General features: G+C 36.3%; 1 protein-coding gene across 1 annotated transcript in view; it reads right to left on the minus strand.

Moving 5' to 3' along the window:
• The window catches only part of PTPN3 (protein tyrosine phosphatase non-receptor type 3), a 2272168-nt gene that overhangs the window by 549188 nt on the left and 1705600 nt on the right, over positions 1 to 17380 (minus strand). Inside the window, exon 20 of the mRNA XM_044065075.1 lies at positions 7204 to 7360. Within this exon, the coding sequence (XP_043921010.1) occupies positions 7204 to 7360 (157 nt within the window). The remainder of the gene's footprint in view (positions 1 to 7203; positions 7361 to 17380) is intronic.

Consider the following 17380-nt stretch of genomic DNA (forward strand, 5'->3'; position numbering starts at 1 on the left):
AGGAGGGTGTCTGTTGAGCCCAGGGTGGGGTAATAAATCTCTGGAATTTGGGCTGGTAAAGGTCTTCAAAGGCAGGAAATCCTAAGTGTTATTGCTGGAACAGTGAAGCACAATGAACATGTGTTCTTGACTCAAATAAAAATTAACACAGTTGGTATTTCTCTTAGCACTCCCTTATCCCCTCCTCTTTGTCTACACCCTGTTATTAATCCCTGGAATAGCCTACCTTCTGGTTGGCCTCATCTCACTATAGTACCTTTCCCTCTCTAGTTATTTGTGCACAATAACTTGGTTTCTTTGATAACATTTTCCAGTAAATTTCACACCCATCTTGCCTAATTTTTATACCCCTACTTGCATTCATTTCTACTGGTGAAATCTCTTTTCTCCATTCTCAAGTTGGCTTAGTTCTTGGAATACTTTCTGCTACTTTACAAATATAATATTCCGCATGGCTGTTATTCTCCTTAGGAACCTGCATCCAGAATCCTACTCTCTTCTTACCCCCCTCCCCTTTTCATTATTAGCCCTTTCCATGTTAATTTGTAACATTCTGCTTGTGTTATGTATATGTGCCTTAGCTGCACAGCTCTAAAATATCCTTTCATATTAGGTAATCCCAAACCTACTGTTCAATGGGAAGAATCAATTTATCCACTTAACTCTTGCCCTCTTCCCCTCTCAGATAGCCAACATTTTTTTTCTTTTGGACAAAACTATGCTTAACATGTATACAACACTAAAAAGATGAGAAACATTTTCACAACTTACATCTTACTATCTAAATCAATAATCAATTTTTTTATTTATTTTTTATTTTTATTTATTTTACATTTGTTTACCGGGAAAGTCCGACTGGAACAAGGTCCATTTACAGCGGGGGCCCGGGGAGAAAAGCTCCACAACATAGTACAAATACAACAACTGACAAAAAAATTTCTGTACAGAGGCAGATATATAATCAGAGCTCCATGTTTTTATATGACAACACACAATCCACGAATAACAGAAAATTTCTATACAGTAGCATATATACAATCAAGGAGATTTTTCGTATCTTAGTTTTATTTGAGCAAGCTTGGTATATAGATAGCAAAACTGTGAATTCTGTATTGGTAGCAGTACAAAGCATAGGAATGGAATCTGGAAAATAATGCTATTTGGGAGATATGTCATAGCGTGAGAAACAGTTTGTAGGATATTAGTTCCTGATAGGGAGTATTTGAGTAGTACAGAATAGCTGAGGTAAGCAGTGAGGAGATGAGGTGTGGCAAGTTAGGAGGAGAGCATAAAAGATTTTATGTGATGTGATGTTATGGGATGTAAAGATACCAGTTTATCAATTTTTGGATTATCTTTTGTTTAGTCTCTGTCCACGTATAGTCAGCTGTCATAAGAGTCCTTTTTAATCATAATCTAAACACTTCATCTTACGTCCCATAAATATAGGCATTGCTGAACCAGTTCATGTGTGGTTACAAAACCTACCACTATTGCCTTTGTTTCATCTTCATCTAGTTTACATCCTATCCTAGAAAGACTTGAAACTGTTTCGTAATGTTCCACAACACTAAAATGTTGTTCTCTGCATTTATCAAGTACAAAATAATACCATCTGGTAACTTTTCACACCAGTTACACCCTTGAATTCATGAGTCCATTATTTTCTTTGTCAATGGCTCTAACTCTAAAGCAAATAACAAAGGAGAAAGGGGATACCCCTGCCTGGGTTCTCTGCTGAAACACAACTTGTTAGACAGGAAGCTTCCCACCTTAATTCTTGCCTCAGATCCTTCAAATATCCCTGTAATTAACCCAGTTATTGAATGTATCCTCTACATCAAGACAAAACAACAACATAAAAAACTGCTTTACTTAACAGTTACTTCTTCAGCCCCTTCAGTGTCCTCCTAAAAATTAATGAGGACGTGAGGTATATGCTTTATCAGTTTACTCAGTTAAACACAGTCAACAAAATTACAATCTTTCTCAGTCACTTCTTCTTACAAAGCAACATTTCATATGTATATTCATATATTTAATGCTTAAAAGCCTGCATTTGCACTTGTTTCCCGCCTCTCCTGTAACGACTCCAGTGCAGATACAGATTTGCTGTATCCAGGACTGTATGTAAGCTTCTGAGCCCCCCAAGCCTTTCTGTGTTGGAGGGAAGCCTTCTAACTTATCAGTGGGAGTGGTAAGCACTAGGTAGCCTATCTACTACAACAGGAGCGGTTTCTGACCCAGAAATTGTAGTTTATTGGCTGTTTGGGCAGTTTTTCCATCTCTTTCAACTTTGTGGTTTAAAAGCCCACATTTGCTCTTGCTTCCCGCCTTTCCTGCAACTAGTCTAGTCCAGATAGAGATTTGCTGTATCCAGAACTGTTTGTAAGCTTCTGAGCAGTGCCAAAGTCTGCTCTTCAAATTTTCCCTTAGATCTGCTAGTTCTTTCCTGTCCTGCACTTTTACTAGCTTAATAGTGTAGCACTTTACCAGACTTCTTGTAGCAATTATTGTAACACACAAAAGTGCTACCAGCAGTAAACGTTCTACAAGGAAACAGCTCCAGTACTTATTATTAATGCCCACCCCTCAAGGCATGTCTAAAGGTCAGTCCCCTGTGCTTTCTCCTATTAACCTGGTGAACTTGGGCATCCTGAGGCAATGTAGCAACTGTCTCATGTACACTGACAACCCTCTACTCTTACCTCCCAACATTCAGACTTGAGAGAGATGCACTTATATATCCAAATTGGAAGAGCCAAGACCAGAATAGCTGGTCAAGAGGAGAAGGTCAACACTTGCACCACACCACATGGAACACATAGGCCTCCAGAACACACACCAGCACTGCCCTCACATAAAAACACAAACCACACACCCGCCTTTGCAAAGGCTCTCAATAAAAATCTACCCAAACAGCAGAGACCTCCAAGGCAGAAACGCACTTGACCACCACAACACAACACTAATCACGAGACACATAACACTCCTAAACAGTGTGCCACTCCACCACAGCCCCTAAGGCAAAACAGCACGCCCAACATACTAGACATAGGTGACTTCATAGTGAGGCACACTGATGTCCCACTCACTAGGCTGAATAAGGAGAAATTAACAGTCAGCTGCCTGTCAGGTGTCAAGATTTGCCACATAACGCACACACTCAGGTCCCTCAACAACAGGTACAAATATGACACTGTCATTGTACATGTAGATGTGAATGACGTGAGACGTACCTCCCTGGACTACATGAAGAGACATAGAGGAGCTCTTGGATTACGTGGCCCAGTCGGGTATGACCAGAATGATACCACAGTACAAGCAGAAAATGATACATTTCAACAACTGGCTAAGTTTCTGGTGTCATTCTAAGGGGATCCAGTATCTGCCTGGGATGACATGACTGACAAACCTCGAAGATTTGCCAGAAATGGCCTGCTTCTGGCAGCCCTGGGCTTCCGGATACTGGCCAAGGGTCTTGCCACCCCTATAGTGCCTTTTTAGGAGGTGTTCCAAAGACCAAATTACCACAGTAACAGCTATAAACAAATGCAGTCCGTAGGTCATGCTGCTCAACTCTAGAAGTCTAAATCTCAAAATGCACTCGCTTGAAGCACTCTGACATTTGTGCTTTAACAGAGATCTGGTTCAAAGCAGCAGAAAGCACCCCTGCAACACCAGGCTATAACTCATTTCACACCTTTCGGCCCCAGAATTTGGACTGAAGCACCAAAGCCGGTGCTATTTCCATACTCATAAAGGATGCACACACCTCCAGTCTGGTAGCCCAACATAACACATCAGAGCTGCTTCAGATGCAGCTAACACTGGGTAATACAGCGATTCAGGTCGCAGCCTGCTACAGGTCCCCAACCATGTTCCAAGACTCACACTAAACATTCCTAAGCACCATGGAGAATATTAGGGTCCAACCTAACACTCTCATACTGGGCAACTTCAACTACCCCTCCATTAACTGGAAAAACTACTCATGTACCAAAACACTTGCCCAATGTTTCCTGGAATTCATTAATTCCAATGCCCTGGACCAGCTCATTCTTACCCCCACTAGAGGTAGCAACATCCTTGACCTGGTCATTACTAACATGTGCAACTGTTGCTCTACACCAATAGTCAACTCCTCCCTGGGTAATCTAACCACAAACTAATCACCTTGGAAATCCACATCACTCCCACTCACCTCCCTGCAAAGGTAACCACCATGAAAAACTTCTCTAAAGCTAACTTTGGACTCCTAGAAACAGAGGTGGCTAACTTCATGGCAAGAATGTCTTTGATCCTCCAGGAAAAACATTATGAAAGAAGATGGATATGGTGTCTTGAATCTCACACCTGCCTCTCAGCATTCCTTGATTAGAAAGATAAACTTATTTCTCTTCTGCCTGGCAAACAGAGAATATTTTGCACAAATAATATTCCATGGTGGTACAGCGGTTGCACTGTTACCTCACAGCAAGAGGTTCTCCTGTTCGATTCTCGGCTGGAGTGCCTTCTGTGTGGAGTCTGCATGTCCTCCCCGCGGTCGAGTGGTCTCCGAAAGACATGCGTGAATGGGCATGCCTTCGCTGAAGGTTGGGCGGGCAACTCGGCACCATAAAAATCGACGGTCAATCATTAGTGGACCGGAGTTCTGCTGTGGCGACCCCTAACCGGGAAAAGCCGAAAAGACAAACAACAACAAACTCTTCAGTCCCCAGTTTTTAATAATTTTCTAGCTGCCACAATTTTGTTAACACTAACTCTTTCTGCTGGTATGAATGCACTAATATAGGTCTTTGTGGCTTTCCCATGGCCAGATTTCGAACTTGCACAATATTCTATTTCAGTTTAAAAAAAAATAATCTGTTGTGAAACATCAGGTCAGTTTGCGTATTTGTATTTTATTAAAATGAATACAGACTGCTCTTTCTAGTTTCTCTGGTACAGCAGAAAATCTCAGGTTTTCTTTGATTGCTCTGCCTTCTAATTCCACTACAGAAAATCTCAGGTTTTTCAAAGCATGGTCTTCTGACTCCACTATTTTTGAAACAGTGGTTCTTGAGAAGCTTAAGACTCACCTGCCTTTTGTTTGCAGTTGTATTAGTTCATCTGTATAGCTTGTAAAAGCGTTTTCTAGTTTCCCCTACCTTTTATTATTTGCTTTTATATATTCCTTCAGTGTTTTGCTCATTTTAAGCACCTCTGAGTGCATCTTACTTATTTTTCACTTAAATTACTAGAAACTACCAAAGCTATATCTTAAAGTACTTTTTGTTGAACAACTGCAAGATTCTTCTCAGACAAGAGTTTTTTTTTTCTTCTTTTCAGGTTGATTTTCTCTTACTTTCTCTAAATGTCTTCTTTGTTGCCATCCGGGCAGTGCAATTACTATAGTGCCATTAAGTAAATTTTAACTATTCTGATAACTTTACCAACTTTTTTTCCGACTTCCAGTTTTCACACTGGAAGAGCTTCTATCAGTTGATCAGTGTGCAGCCATCTTGGAAGTCCCAATTAACAGTGCTTTGGCATGAAATGCATTAACTTTTGGAAAAAAATATTTTCTGCATACCTTCTAAATTTTATGACCTCATTTAATTGTGAACAGCGGTACGGAATCTAAAGTATTTAACATATTACTGATGCCTAAAAGTTAACACAGTGTAACATATGCAGAACATGTAATAGTGCACACTAAGCACCTCTTTAATGAGGGCAGTCAGTGGCCCCACCTATGTATTGTTTTGTGTTGTTAATTTTGTACTTTTCGTTGATGGGCAAACCCTAGAAAATGGCAGTAGCTATGGTCAAAGGGAATAAATGAAAAAGAAAAAGACAATATGAAATAACTCATACAACCTGATCAGTACACAGGCACAACAAAATCATTTAGACACACTTCTGCAGGAAAGTGCCTCAAAGAGTTGAGACCACCTTAACATAAAAGGTGTAATAATATTTATTTTTCTGGTGAAAGAAAAGCACTTAGTAGAGTGTGTTTTGCTGTTACAAATGGAACTCACTGTTTCTTTATAACCACAGCCTTCCTCTCGACATTATGGGAGATAAAATAAGGAAACAACATCTGCCTTAACCCATACACAGCACCATTTGCAACAGGACACAGGCTATTGTTTCTATGCTAAATGAAGCCTCAGAGCTGTAGACAAAGTCAGTTACATATTGCAGAGAAGAATGTCTGGCTTTGAAACTGAACATATGAGATGTTTTGGTATTGAAACCACAATATAATTAAGTGACTGCACTTCTGAAGGAAGAATGTTTACCTGCTACCAGCAGTACTGTGTTAGCGAGAAAGAGAGAGAGAGAGAGAGGGAGGGAGGGAGATATTTGATGGTATCAATCTATGGATGGAGCCATACAAAAATGAAGATAAGATGAGAAAATAATGCATCAAAAATGCAAAACAGGTTTCTGTTTTTACAAAATAAATTGCACTTTCATTACCATGAGCATATTTTGTAATGAAACAAACTGTTGCATACAGGCATATGACAAGATGTCTAAAACACTAACATTTTTTTCTCTTTTGCAAAGCATCTTTCTCTCAGAGATTTCAGGATTTTTATAACAATATGAATAAAACTATTAAATTATTCAACAAAAAATACTGTTACAAAGAAAGAAAGCCTCATCTTTCTGTGGTTAGGCAAGTTCACCAAGAAAAATAAAATGAAAATGCAATGGTAGGAACCACTGTTCTAACACATTGCTCTGCACAAGATCATATTATTCCAATGCCATATTTATAGAGTTAGCAGCCCCCATTTTAGTCTCACCTCAATTAGGGTCCAAGCATTTTCACCACAAAATATTTTAAAGCAAATGAGGACACATCAAAAACAGTACAGACTGGCTATAAGGAAAATCATAACTTAAGAAAGGAAAGTGCTGACTCCAATTAACAGTCATAACAAATGTGTAAAAACACTATGTGCATCTCATGATTTAAAGATGTTGCATCCCTTACAGGATACAAAAACTTTGCACTTATTAAGTAAAAAGCACTTCTGGTTTGGATCTCTTAATTTGAATGAAATAGTACAGACCAACTTCCCTACACTCAGTAAACATGACAATTAATTTCACTAACATATTCATTAATTTCACTGATAAACACCCTAGTTTGCAAATTCTATACATACAATTATGTTTAGTTCACTAGAAACAAGCTCTTACCTTTTCGTCTGACCAAAACAGCAAGTTCTTTGGTGTGGGACTCTCGACTGGCTTTAATAAACATTACAACTTGGTCATGGGTGTGCTCTGAAATGTCCCTTCCATTAATAAGAACTATCTGATCACCTTCTCTTAGTGCAGGTGTACATATGTCAGCCTACAAAAACAGAGAGACACAAATAGCACCATGAACTAAAACTGCAGACGTATGGTAATTAACAGACATATGTATAACATATGACAGTTCTGTGAAATGCGATTCTGAGTCAAAAGCATTCTGAATTTTTGGAGGACACATTTTCCCAAAGGCAAAGACTAAAATACCTGAATTTTTAAGATCTGGGATATGGAAAAAAAAATCTACTAGCTGCATGATCAAAACTGCAACATTAAGGAAAAATCAATGTACAAATTATGTTTACAGAACAAATAAGAAAAAATGGACTTGGAAAGGTATTGCTTTATGTTGAGCAGAAAAATCATGAAGCCAAGGAAATAAAGTGCTTGCCATCTATACTTAAAAATCCTATTCTTGGCCCTTTTATTTTAAGCAAACACTAATGCTTACAAGGCATTTTAGATAAAATAATGGACCACCCACAGGGTGCTGTGAGACCCAATAACACAGGCAGAGGACCTTCACACCTCTGGAAGGCCCATTATTTCCTTGCAATACTCACCCCAGTGGGCACTACCATGCTTAGGAAACATGACGCCTCGTAATCTTTTCTGTAGTTATTTTCTCTCTCTCTGTATATATGTATGTATGTAAGTGTGTGTGTGTGTCTATGCACGCGCGTGCATGCAATACATACAAATATATTTTTAATGTGAAACAGTTCCTCTGCTTAATGTTTCAAAGCTAGTGTACGCTATACAACTGCTGCTGGAGAGAGGAAGGAAGGTTTTACATAAGCACTTTTGTAATTTATTTATTTATCCATTGTTGGCCGGGTTAGTCCCACTAGGCTACTGGCCTCCTTTTATGCAAGACCTGAGGTGGTATTAATAGTACTACAGAAAATTTGGCCACAGCTTCAGGGAAATTCCCCTACTTGCAACTGCTGTGAGTGGGAACCATTTTGGAGGAGCAGTTCCTGTTTCCATTGCAGGCACAGAGGTAGCCTGGAGAAACAGAGACAAAGGAGAAAGAAGGAGACGATGGACTGGTGAAAGGAACAGAAGAGAAAGCCAATATTGACAACAGAGAATGTGTGCAGGATTCTGAGGAGATGTTTCAAAGAAATCTGATGGAGATGAGTCAGCAAATGTTGGATATATTATTACAACCCTCCAGTCATGAGGGTTGTGGGATTATTTTACTTGAAGAAGTGATGGTGCAGAGTGAGGGAGAAAATAAAGGAGATGTTTCCTAGGGGACATTATGGAGAAAATACAAAAGGATGATGCAGAAACAATCCTGAAAAATAGTGGTAAGACAGAAAACAAAACATACGCAGAAAAATGTTATTTTTATTTTATTTTATTTTACATTTGTTTACTGGAATAGTCTGACTCAACATATGTCCATTTACAGCAGAGGCCCAGGTTGAAAAGCTCCACATTCAGTAAAGAAAAACAAATAGTTGAACAATATGATCAACTATACAGTAGCAAACAAGAAATTAACAATAGATAAAAATACAACTTTTGATACAAAAAAAAATTTGACACTAGATAAAAAATACAACTTTCGATACAGAAACAGAAATTGACACTAGATAAGCATTATAACTGACTATAGAGACACAGACTACTAGAAATTAGTGTAAGTTTAGCATGAGCTAATATAACTATTAGAAACTTGAGCAGAAAATAAAAATTCCTGATAATGTAGAAAAAAATACAGTAGGTATAATTGGATATAAAGCTAACTGGGGTGGTAGAGACAGTGAAGGTTAGGTAATGCATGGACATAGCCAGGAATTAATTAAGTGTAATTTAAGTGAGATTTTGAACAGCGTAATAGAGGAGGCAGAAGAAAAGAAAACAAAAGTGGAGTAGCAGAAAAGAAAGCAAAAGAAATGAAAAATGGAAGTATGTGGTAATGATTCAAAGTAAAGGAGACACAAAGAAATTGACAGGTATGAAGTGTGGGACAATTTAATAGCTCCTTTTGATGTAAAAGCACATGAGGGTAAGAACATTTATTCTTATTAACAAAGAAACATTTTATGACATTATATTTAAGACTGTTATTCAATGGAAAATTTCCTTGGAGAATATGTAAAAAAGAAACTCTGCAATCCATGGAATCTATGTGAAAAAAAATTTAACAAAAAACAAAAAAGAAACTTCATATACAATTTCAAACAGAGACAGAAAGAGAGGCTTTGAAAGAACATTTGAAAACTTTATGTAAAGAAGTACTGCACATTGCTAAAGTTGGGTTTATGGCTGATATTGTAATACTGTGTTAAAAATATAAAGAGAAAAAAAAATTATACATATACCAAGCATGACAAATGTGGAGGGGAATAGGGGTGTCATAAAATACTGTGGACAACCTAAAACACACACACACACACACGTATATATATATATATATATATATATATATATATATATATATATATTTTTTTTGTGAAAGTAGCTGTGACCAAAAAATGGTACATTTGCGAGGAAATAGGACATGATGCAAAAAATGTGAATTAAAATGTTCTAATAAGAAAATTAGATATTTATGGATAGATTGCAAAAATGAAAATAAGAGTAAGGAAAAAGAAAAAGGCAAGAAAATGAACAAAGAAGAAATGTTAGTAGTAGTAGAAATACAAGAACAAATAGATGAAAAATAATAAAAAGCACATAGAAGACGTTTGTGAAATAAATGATGAAGATAAAATGGGAGGCAGTAAAAGAAAAAATCTATTGGTGAAAGGGTAAAAAAGCAGAAAAAATAAAGGGAAAAGTACAAAAGAAATAAACAAAATGGATGTAAAAGAATATACACAGTTAATTATTTGGAGTTTGGTATAATGGTTAAAGAGTTTGACTCCCACACACACAATACAGTGTTTGATTCTCAGCTTTGGCAAGGAAATTGTCTAGGCTTACAATGGCCTATTAAGAAAGCTAGTCTAATAATTAGCTATGAATATATGAAACCATGAATCAAGAGAAAATTAACATTTTAGAGTGCTTTTTATAAATGTGAATAGAATTAAGAATATAGTAAGAAAAATAGGGATTTGGGAGTGGTGTAATGCATGTGATACAGAAGTAATTATATTAGAAGACACAATATTTTTACAAATGAAGAAAGATCACAAACAGAGAAACTATGGGGAGGAAAGAATCTATTATTTGGGAAATGTGAGATGTTCTGGAATAGCTGTATTCTGTAAATATATAGTAATATTAGATGTAATTTTAGCAAAAATGGGAAGGTTAACCATTGTAGATTAAAAGGGGAAAAGGTTTATAGAATTATAACATTATATTCTTATACTAATTTTAAAGAAAGGGAAAGCTTATTTCATAGATTTTAGACTATGCAGTGACAAATATGATTATAACAACATGAGACTTTGTGACTTAAGAGGCAAGGACACAAAAAGGAAATTATACAAGAAAAATGTACAAGATATGGTACGTTAAAGCTTTGGGACAAAAATTCATACACTTACAAAAGGGGCATGTATAGAACTGAAACAGATTATTTTACAGTATCAATAGCTTTAGTTTTAGGAGAAGAGGAGGTAGTTGAAACAGGATTTTCTGATCATCTTGCAATATGGCTAGGGCTAAAGGAAAACAAGGAATATATAAACAATAGGCAAAGGAACAGAAGCATGGAATGAAGAAGGAATGATTAATAATACAGTTATGGAAAGTTCATATTACTCTGATAATATTTTACAAAAACTGCTCTGAATGACAGATGGTATTTAAGGAAAATATATATATATATATTTTTACAGTGACAATATGATCTGAGAAAACATATAATGATGCACTGGAAGATTTAGAACATAATGACAAAGTACTCTGACAAGGAAAAAGAAATCAAGAAAAAATAAAAATAATTGTTATATAGGCAAAAATATTTTTTACAAGGAAAAAGAGAAGTATTATGTTACTTATGCAAATTAGTAAATGATGATGGTAGCACAATGAGAAAAAAAAGTAAAAGGAGAAATAGAAAGAACTCAGGAAAAGATTATGAACAGTGTAGTACAATATGTACAAGAAATGCTTAAAGAAAAAAAGAAGGTAGTGAATAAAACATGGAAAGTAAAAAAGCTAACAGAAAAAGAGAATAAAGTTTTGGAAAATGAGATTTCTTTAAATGAGCTAGACAAAGTATTATGACGATTAAATACAGATTCGGCTACAGGACCAGATGGAGTATGGTATGAAATATAAAGTTCAAGGGATTGGCAAAAAAAATAAATAAATAAAGACTGGTTAAATGAAGGTTTTACGTATAAAGAATTATATAGTGGAATACTAAAATTCATATGGAAGAAGGAAGATAGAAGACAACCAAAAAACTGGAGACCAACAGTAATGAATAATAATAATGATTATAACATCTTTATGAAAATAATACAAAAGAGATTTGAAACTACAATGGAAAATATTACTGAAGATAGTATATATAGTATAAAGGAGAAGGAAGGGTTGTCAAGAATTCGTAATGATCGTTAGAGAAGTTGTGGATGCTGATATGAATAGAAAAGAAGCAAAATCATGACAGGAGATCTTAATAAGGCATTTGACACAACTGGACATGAAATTCTATGGGTAATAATGAAAGAATGTAATATAAGTAAGAAACTTAGGAAATTATATATGTTAGTGTGTACTAATAATAAAATAAAATATTTGAAAATGGTTAGTTAAGCTAAGAGGTAGATAAGAAGAGTGGTGTAAGACAGGGGTGTCCAAATGAGTTGCATGCTCTTTGCATTAGTTATGAATATGATAGTATGTGAAATAAATCTCAAAATAAAGGAGGCAGGTTATATAACATCTGAAGGGTTTAGAATTCCAGTTTTGTTTACATATGCAAATGACATTATAATAACTGCAAAAAACAAATATGGACAAAAGAAGCAATAATTTGCATAAATGACAGCCTGACTGGAATGGCTTTATAGAAAGGGAAAAGTAAAGGTTTAGGTGATATAGTAAAGATAGGGGCAGATATTTTACAACAAATGAAATTTCTGTGTTAGGTATAAAATTTGGGAATAAAGATGCAAGTAGAATTCATTGGGAAAAACAATAAAAGAAATAAAACAAACTTGTCTTTTCTGGAGAACATAAAAATTATTCAGAATAAAGGCTTATTTGATAAATTCAGTACTGGTGGGAAAACAGCATATTTAGCAAGTGTATTTATGTTTCTAACAGTTTTTGAAAAGGAATTATTGCAGATACATTTTTTTTCATTTATATGGGGTCCTGTAAACATAGGAATTTTGTACATAAAAAGGAGGAGGTGGTTTAGGGTTAAATTAGCACAAGAGGTATATGTTGCTTCATTAAATTTGTGCAAAATGTAAAAAGTTGATAAATGAAAAAGATGAGACATTCTTAGTGAAATTGCATGAATATAATATGAAAAATTATAGGGTATGGTAAAAAGAGTAAAAGAGAAAGTGTATAAATGAAGAAATAAAATGTTATCAAGAAAAAAATATTTTTGTGGGAAACAAAAATTGACTATATAGAAAAAAATACAAAAGTTGCTATAAGAATTTAATGACAAAACATTACTATGTAAAACCATGGGAAAATCTAACAGATAAAAAAATAAAGCTATAAAATATGAAGCAAATGGTATAATCAGAAAGTAGATTGTCAATATTTAAAAATAAATAAATATGCTGTATAAAAAGAAAAATGGTAGAATAGGTTTACATTGTCAAGAAGACACTACAGAACATGTTTTTTTGAAATGTAAAAGAGCAAAAATGTTATGGGGAAAGCTATGTAAAGAATACCTTTTGAAGATATAAAAAGTCAATAAAATAAACATGAATATGATTAAATATGGATATTATAAGAATAAAAGTAAAGAATATGTTTTACGTTATATGGGATGAAGTAAAAAAGTGAAATTATGATTAATGGTAAATGGATTATTGCAACAATATTAAGAAAAATCAGATGGTGGTTATGGGTATAAAAGTGGGTGTAAAAGGGATGAAAATTTAGCATGACTGTTAAGGAAATTATGAATATTTGTAAACAGAATTTAAGGTCTAGTATACTGGTCTCTCAAACTGACAACCAAAAGCACTGAAACTGTTAACCACTCCAATGACCAATTACTTACTGACGGTCTTAAAAAACATAAAAAGGAAAAATGGTTTCAAATTTAATAACGAGACATTTGAGAAATCTATATGCATAGATAATATGAATTGTGAGGAATTACCAATTTCTGAAAAGTTAAGAGTGATGAACTTGAGATTCTGATTAAAGAGCCAGATGTTGACCTGGACAATATACAACTTCACAGTTACTCAAATATCAAATGTGGTGGACCTCCTTGTGATACTCCTATTGCTATTAGTAGCACATTACAGCTGTGTAAGTAAACTTACCGTAACAGTAGATGTTTGAATGATCACTGCTGCAGTAGCCTTAGCTATATGGGTTATATCCTGCTAGGATAAAACAGCAGGCCACCTTCCAAAGCTGCAAGGCACCTTCCATGTGCTCAAATCAAAGATTGTTCAGACAGGAGGCAAAGAGATCGACCTGAGGAACTTCCCCACAGATGGATCAAATCTTGGATGACCTCCTGATCAAGTTTCCATTTATAATGGTCTGCCCTGGTCCTGCACAGCTTGTCTGCCACATCAGATGGAAAGTAGGATGCCTTCTGATTAAGACTGAGATGTGAAGCTATAGCACAAGCTAATATGGCTAATCTGAAAATGAGGTAAGATCTAGATCCCCCTGTTTGTTGATGTATCACATAACAGTGGTATTGTCTATAAAAACTTCAAGAGGTCCTGGGAAGCAAACATAATTTAGAGAGAAGTGCCTTGATCAGGGCAAGCATCTATTTGATATTTATGTGCTTGCATCTGTTCTTGATGTCCCACAAAACATGCACTCCCAACTCTCCTGAAACTGCTCCCCAAGCAAAGTCCAATGGGGCAGGAGAAGATGAGACCTTGACTTAAGGATATCTGTTGTCTCCACACAATCACTTCTCTTTTGACAAACCCCAGCACTGGAATTTGAAAAGAAAGGGAGTTGCAGTTGGGACTAAAGAGACTTCAGATACCACTGTGTCTTTCTCATGTGCAGTCTTGTCAGGGTTGTCATGAGGATCATAGAAATTATGACACCCAAAATCCTGAAGTATTCCCTGAAAGTGACTGAAGTTTGAGTGGAAAACCTTAGAAGCAGATCTAGACAGAGATCTGTTTTTCCTGTGGTAGAAAAGCTCTTTGAACTGAGGTGTGTAGTTGACATCCCAGGAACACAATTCTGTATGAAGGAGCCAAGAAAGCCTTTTGCATATTCTCTTGGAATCACAGCTTGTCTAAGAGATCTCTCACCCAAGACAGAAATTCCTGACACTTTGAAAAAGACTCTGCAAAGATAAGCAAGTTATTTAAATATGGAAAATTGTGAATACCCTGTAGCATGTAATGAGCTACAAATGGGACTAGAAACTTTGTGAACACTCTTGGTAAGGCAGGAATGTGATCTAGGTGCATAGAACCTTAAGAAATGCCCGAAGTCTGGAGGAACAATTATGTTATGGTAAAAGGTAACAGGTTGTGAAGAGACATAATTTTGAATTTGGGCACTATGACCAACAAGAAATGTCCAGAATTGGTCTCCAAGCATTTGGCATTAAGAATAAAAACTCTTCCCCACCTGGGAAGGAAAAATGTTTCTATAACTGCTTGAGACAGCATGTGATGAAGAACTGGTGGAAACAACAGACTGTGATCTATAGGAAGAGGAATGACTTCCTAGAAAGGAGGACTTTCCTCCCACTGCCACCTATAATCCTGATGAATGATCTTCAGAACCCATTTGTCTGACACTGCTGCCACAGAGGAAAATGGAAAGTCATACTTTCTGGAATCAAAACAGGGCGAGGGTGGGAGGAGGTTACAAAGTCTAGAGTAGTCATTCAGACTTCTTCAACTGTCCTTGTTTTTTGGGAGGTTTAAGATTTATTTTTGGAAGCCCCTAGCCATTTCTTCTTAAAGATCTGTCTACCTGTACTTTGTTGAGAATGTTCATTCTGCTTTTTGCCAAAACTGGATGAGGAGTTAGAGAATACCTTAGAAAATTTGGAAAAGGGGGGCTGAAATATCTTAAGAGATTACTCTTTGCCATGCCAGAAGCAGTCCCTTTGTAGTTTAATTGTAGAATAAAAACATAAATGCTCCATATAGAGTACGTCTTCGTAAACACACTTCCTCAGGTGCAAAACTCTGTTTTCTCCCACTGAAAATACAGACATATTGTAGCAAAAGTTTCAAAGAAGAACCTTCCCACACACAGGGAGATTGAGAAACTGAGATATCCTCTGGGTTCAAATCAGAAATATAAGGAGAAAACCCTGCATCTGTCCCTTCAACCTCCTGCTCAGATTTAGAATTTTTAATCTCTTCAGGAAAAGAGGTATCCCTCTTTCCTTTACCAGAAACTATTTTACAAGAATTAAACCCTGAGTCAAGGCCAGCAAACTATTCCTGCTTAAGGAAATTTGAGGAGGAGTGGACCCATGCTTAGTTTTCTGTTTCTTTTTGACAATGGGGCTTAACCATGTTACTAAAGACGGCTGCAGTTTCCCCACGGATGGGCACAGCATTCTGCACACAACAGGAAAGCCTTCCTTGTTCTCTCTCTCAGGACCAACAAAGTGTGGCTCTCCCTTGGCCAATGAGGGGACCCAAACAGCTGCAGAGCATATGGCTTACGTCCAGTCCACAGTGGCTGTAGGTGCTACACCAGAGGGATCTGTGGTAAAAAAGAGTGGTCTTAGGAATAACAAATGGCCACATCAGAACCACCCACCTGCAGCTCAAACATTTTGCTAGCTTGTTGTGGTGGCAAAGGCTGTTTGCTTAACTTTTTCTTTTTGTGGCTGAAAGTACCGACCATGAGACTGATAGTTTGTTCCATGGTCAAACTGAAAATAGTGTCACTTTCCTGGTGAAGACAAGCAGCAAATGGCAGTAAAAACTACAAGTCTTTAAAAGTCAAGTTTTTCACAGAAAAACACATTAAGAAGCAGACTGAAACACTTTGTCACCCCCAAAATAAAACTAACAGCATTTCTCAACAAAAATGTGGTTTTCAGTTACTTTACACAGCTTTTAAACTAACAGGAAAAAAGAGCCCTCCCAATTAAAAATATGATACAGTATCATGACAGTCTGTTAAAACACAAAACTGCTAGCTTTAAAATAACTTTCCTGAAAAGGAAAGTGAAAAAACACAAACAATGTTTAGAAAATGGTAGCTTTTCCCCCAAAGTGAACTTATCTGCCCAGCAAAGTAGCAAGCACAAAGCCGACTGTCTATCCACGAAAGCCTGTACTGTTTGGCAGCAGTAAAGATCTGAAGGGCTTCGTGCCCAAACTTGTCTTTTAATCAGCTCAGCCTGAGAAGCTTGACAGTTTGGGCATGTGAAAGCTGCCCTGAAGCATGGAAGTTGGCTGGCTGTTAAATCCTTGGCTGGATACAACCCATATAGCTAAGGCTACTGCATCAGTGATGAACATAAACAGTTGTCTCTATCCTGAAATGATTGTGTTTAACAAAAAGATGTTAGCCTAACTGCAAAGGCTAATAGATGTGATCTACTATCTAAGGGACATGATTATATAATGAAAAACTACTAGCAACAAATAATTCAGAGCTAATGAAACATGACAAATCTATTGCTTTAAGAAAAAAAGCCAACATAAAATGTCATTATAGGTATACTTGATATTAAACAACCCAGTGATACTGGTAAATCTAGTAACTTAGCAGTCACTATCAACTCTGGAAGTGAGAAATTAACATTAGTAACATTAAAAATGAACAGGTGTTTTTAATGTTAGGGAATTCTATACCTGTTATTGCTAAACTTGGTGACCTAAATAAACTTACACAGAGTAGCTACACATTACCAGAACTGAAACTCATTGATGTTCCAAATCTTTTACACTGACCTACATTAGTGATGCCATAAAAT

The sequence above is a fragment of the Protopterus annectens genome, chromosome 3.part0, assembly GCF_019279795.1.
Source record: "Protopterus annectens isolate FY-2018-M chromosome 3.part0, PAN1.0, whole genome shotgun sequence".
NCBI classification, from domain to species: Eukaryota; Metazoa; Chordata; order Ceratodontiformes; family Protopteridae; genus Protopterus; species Protopterus annectens.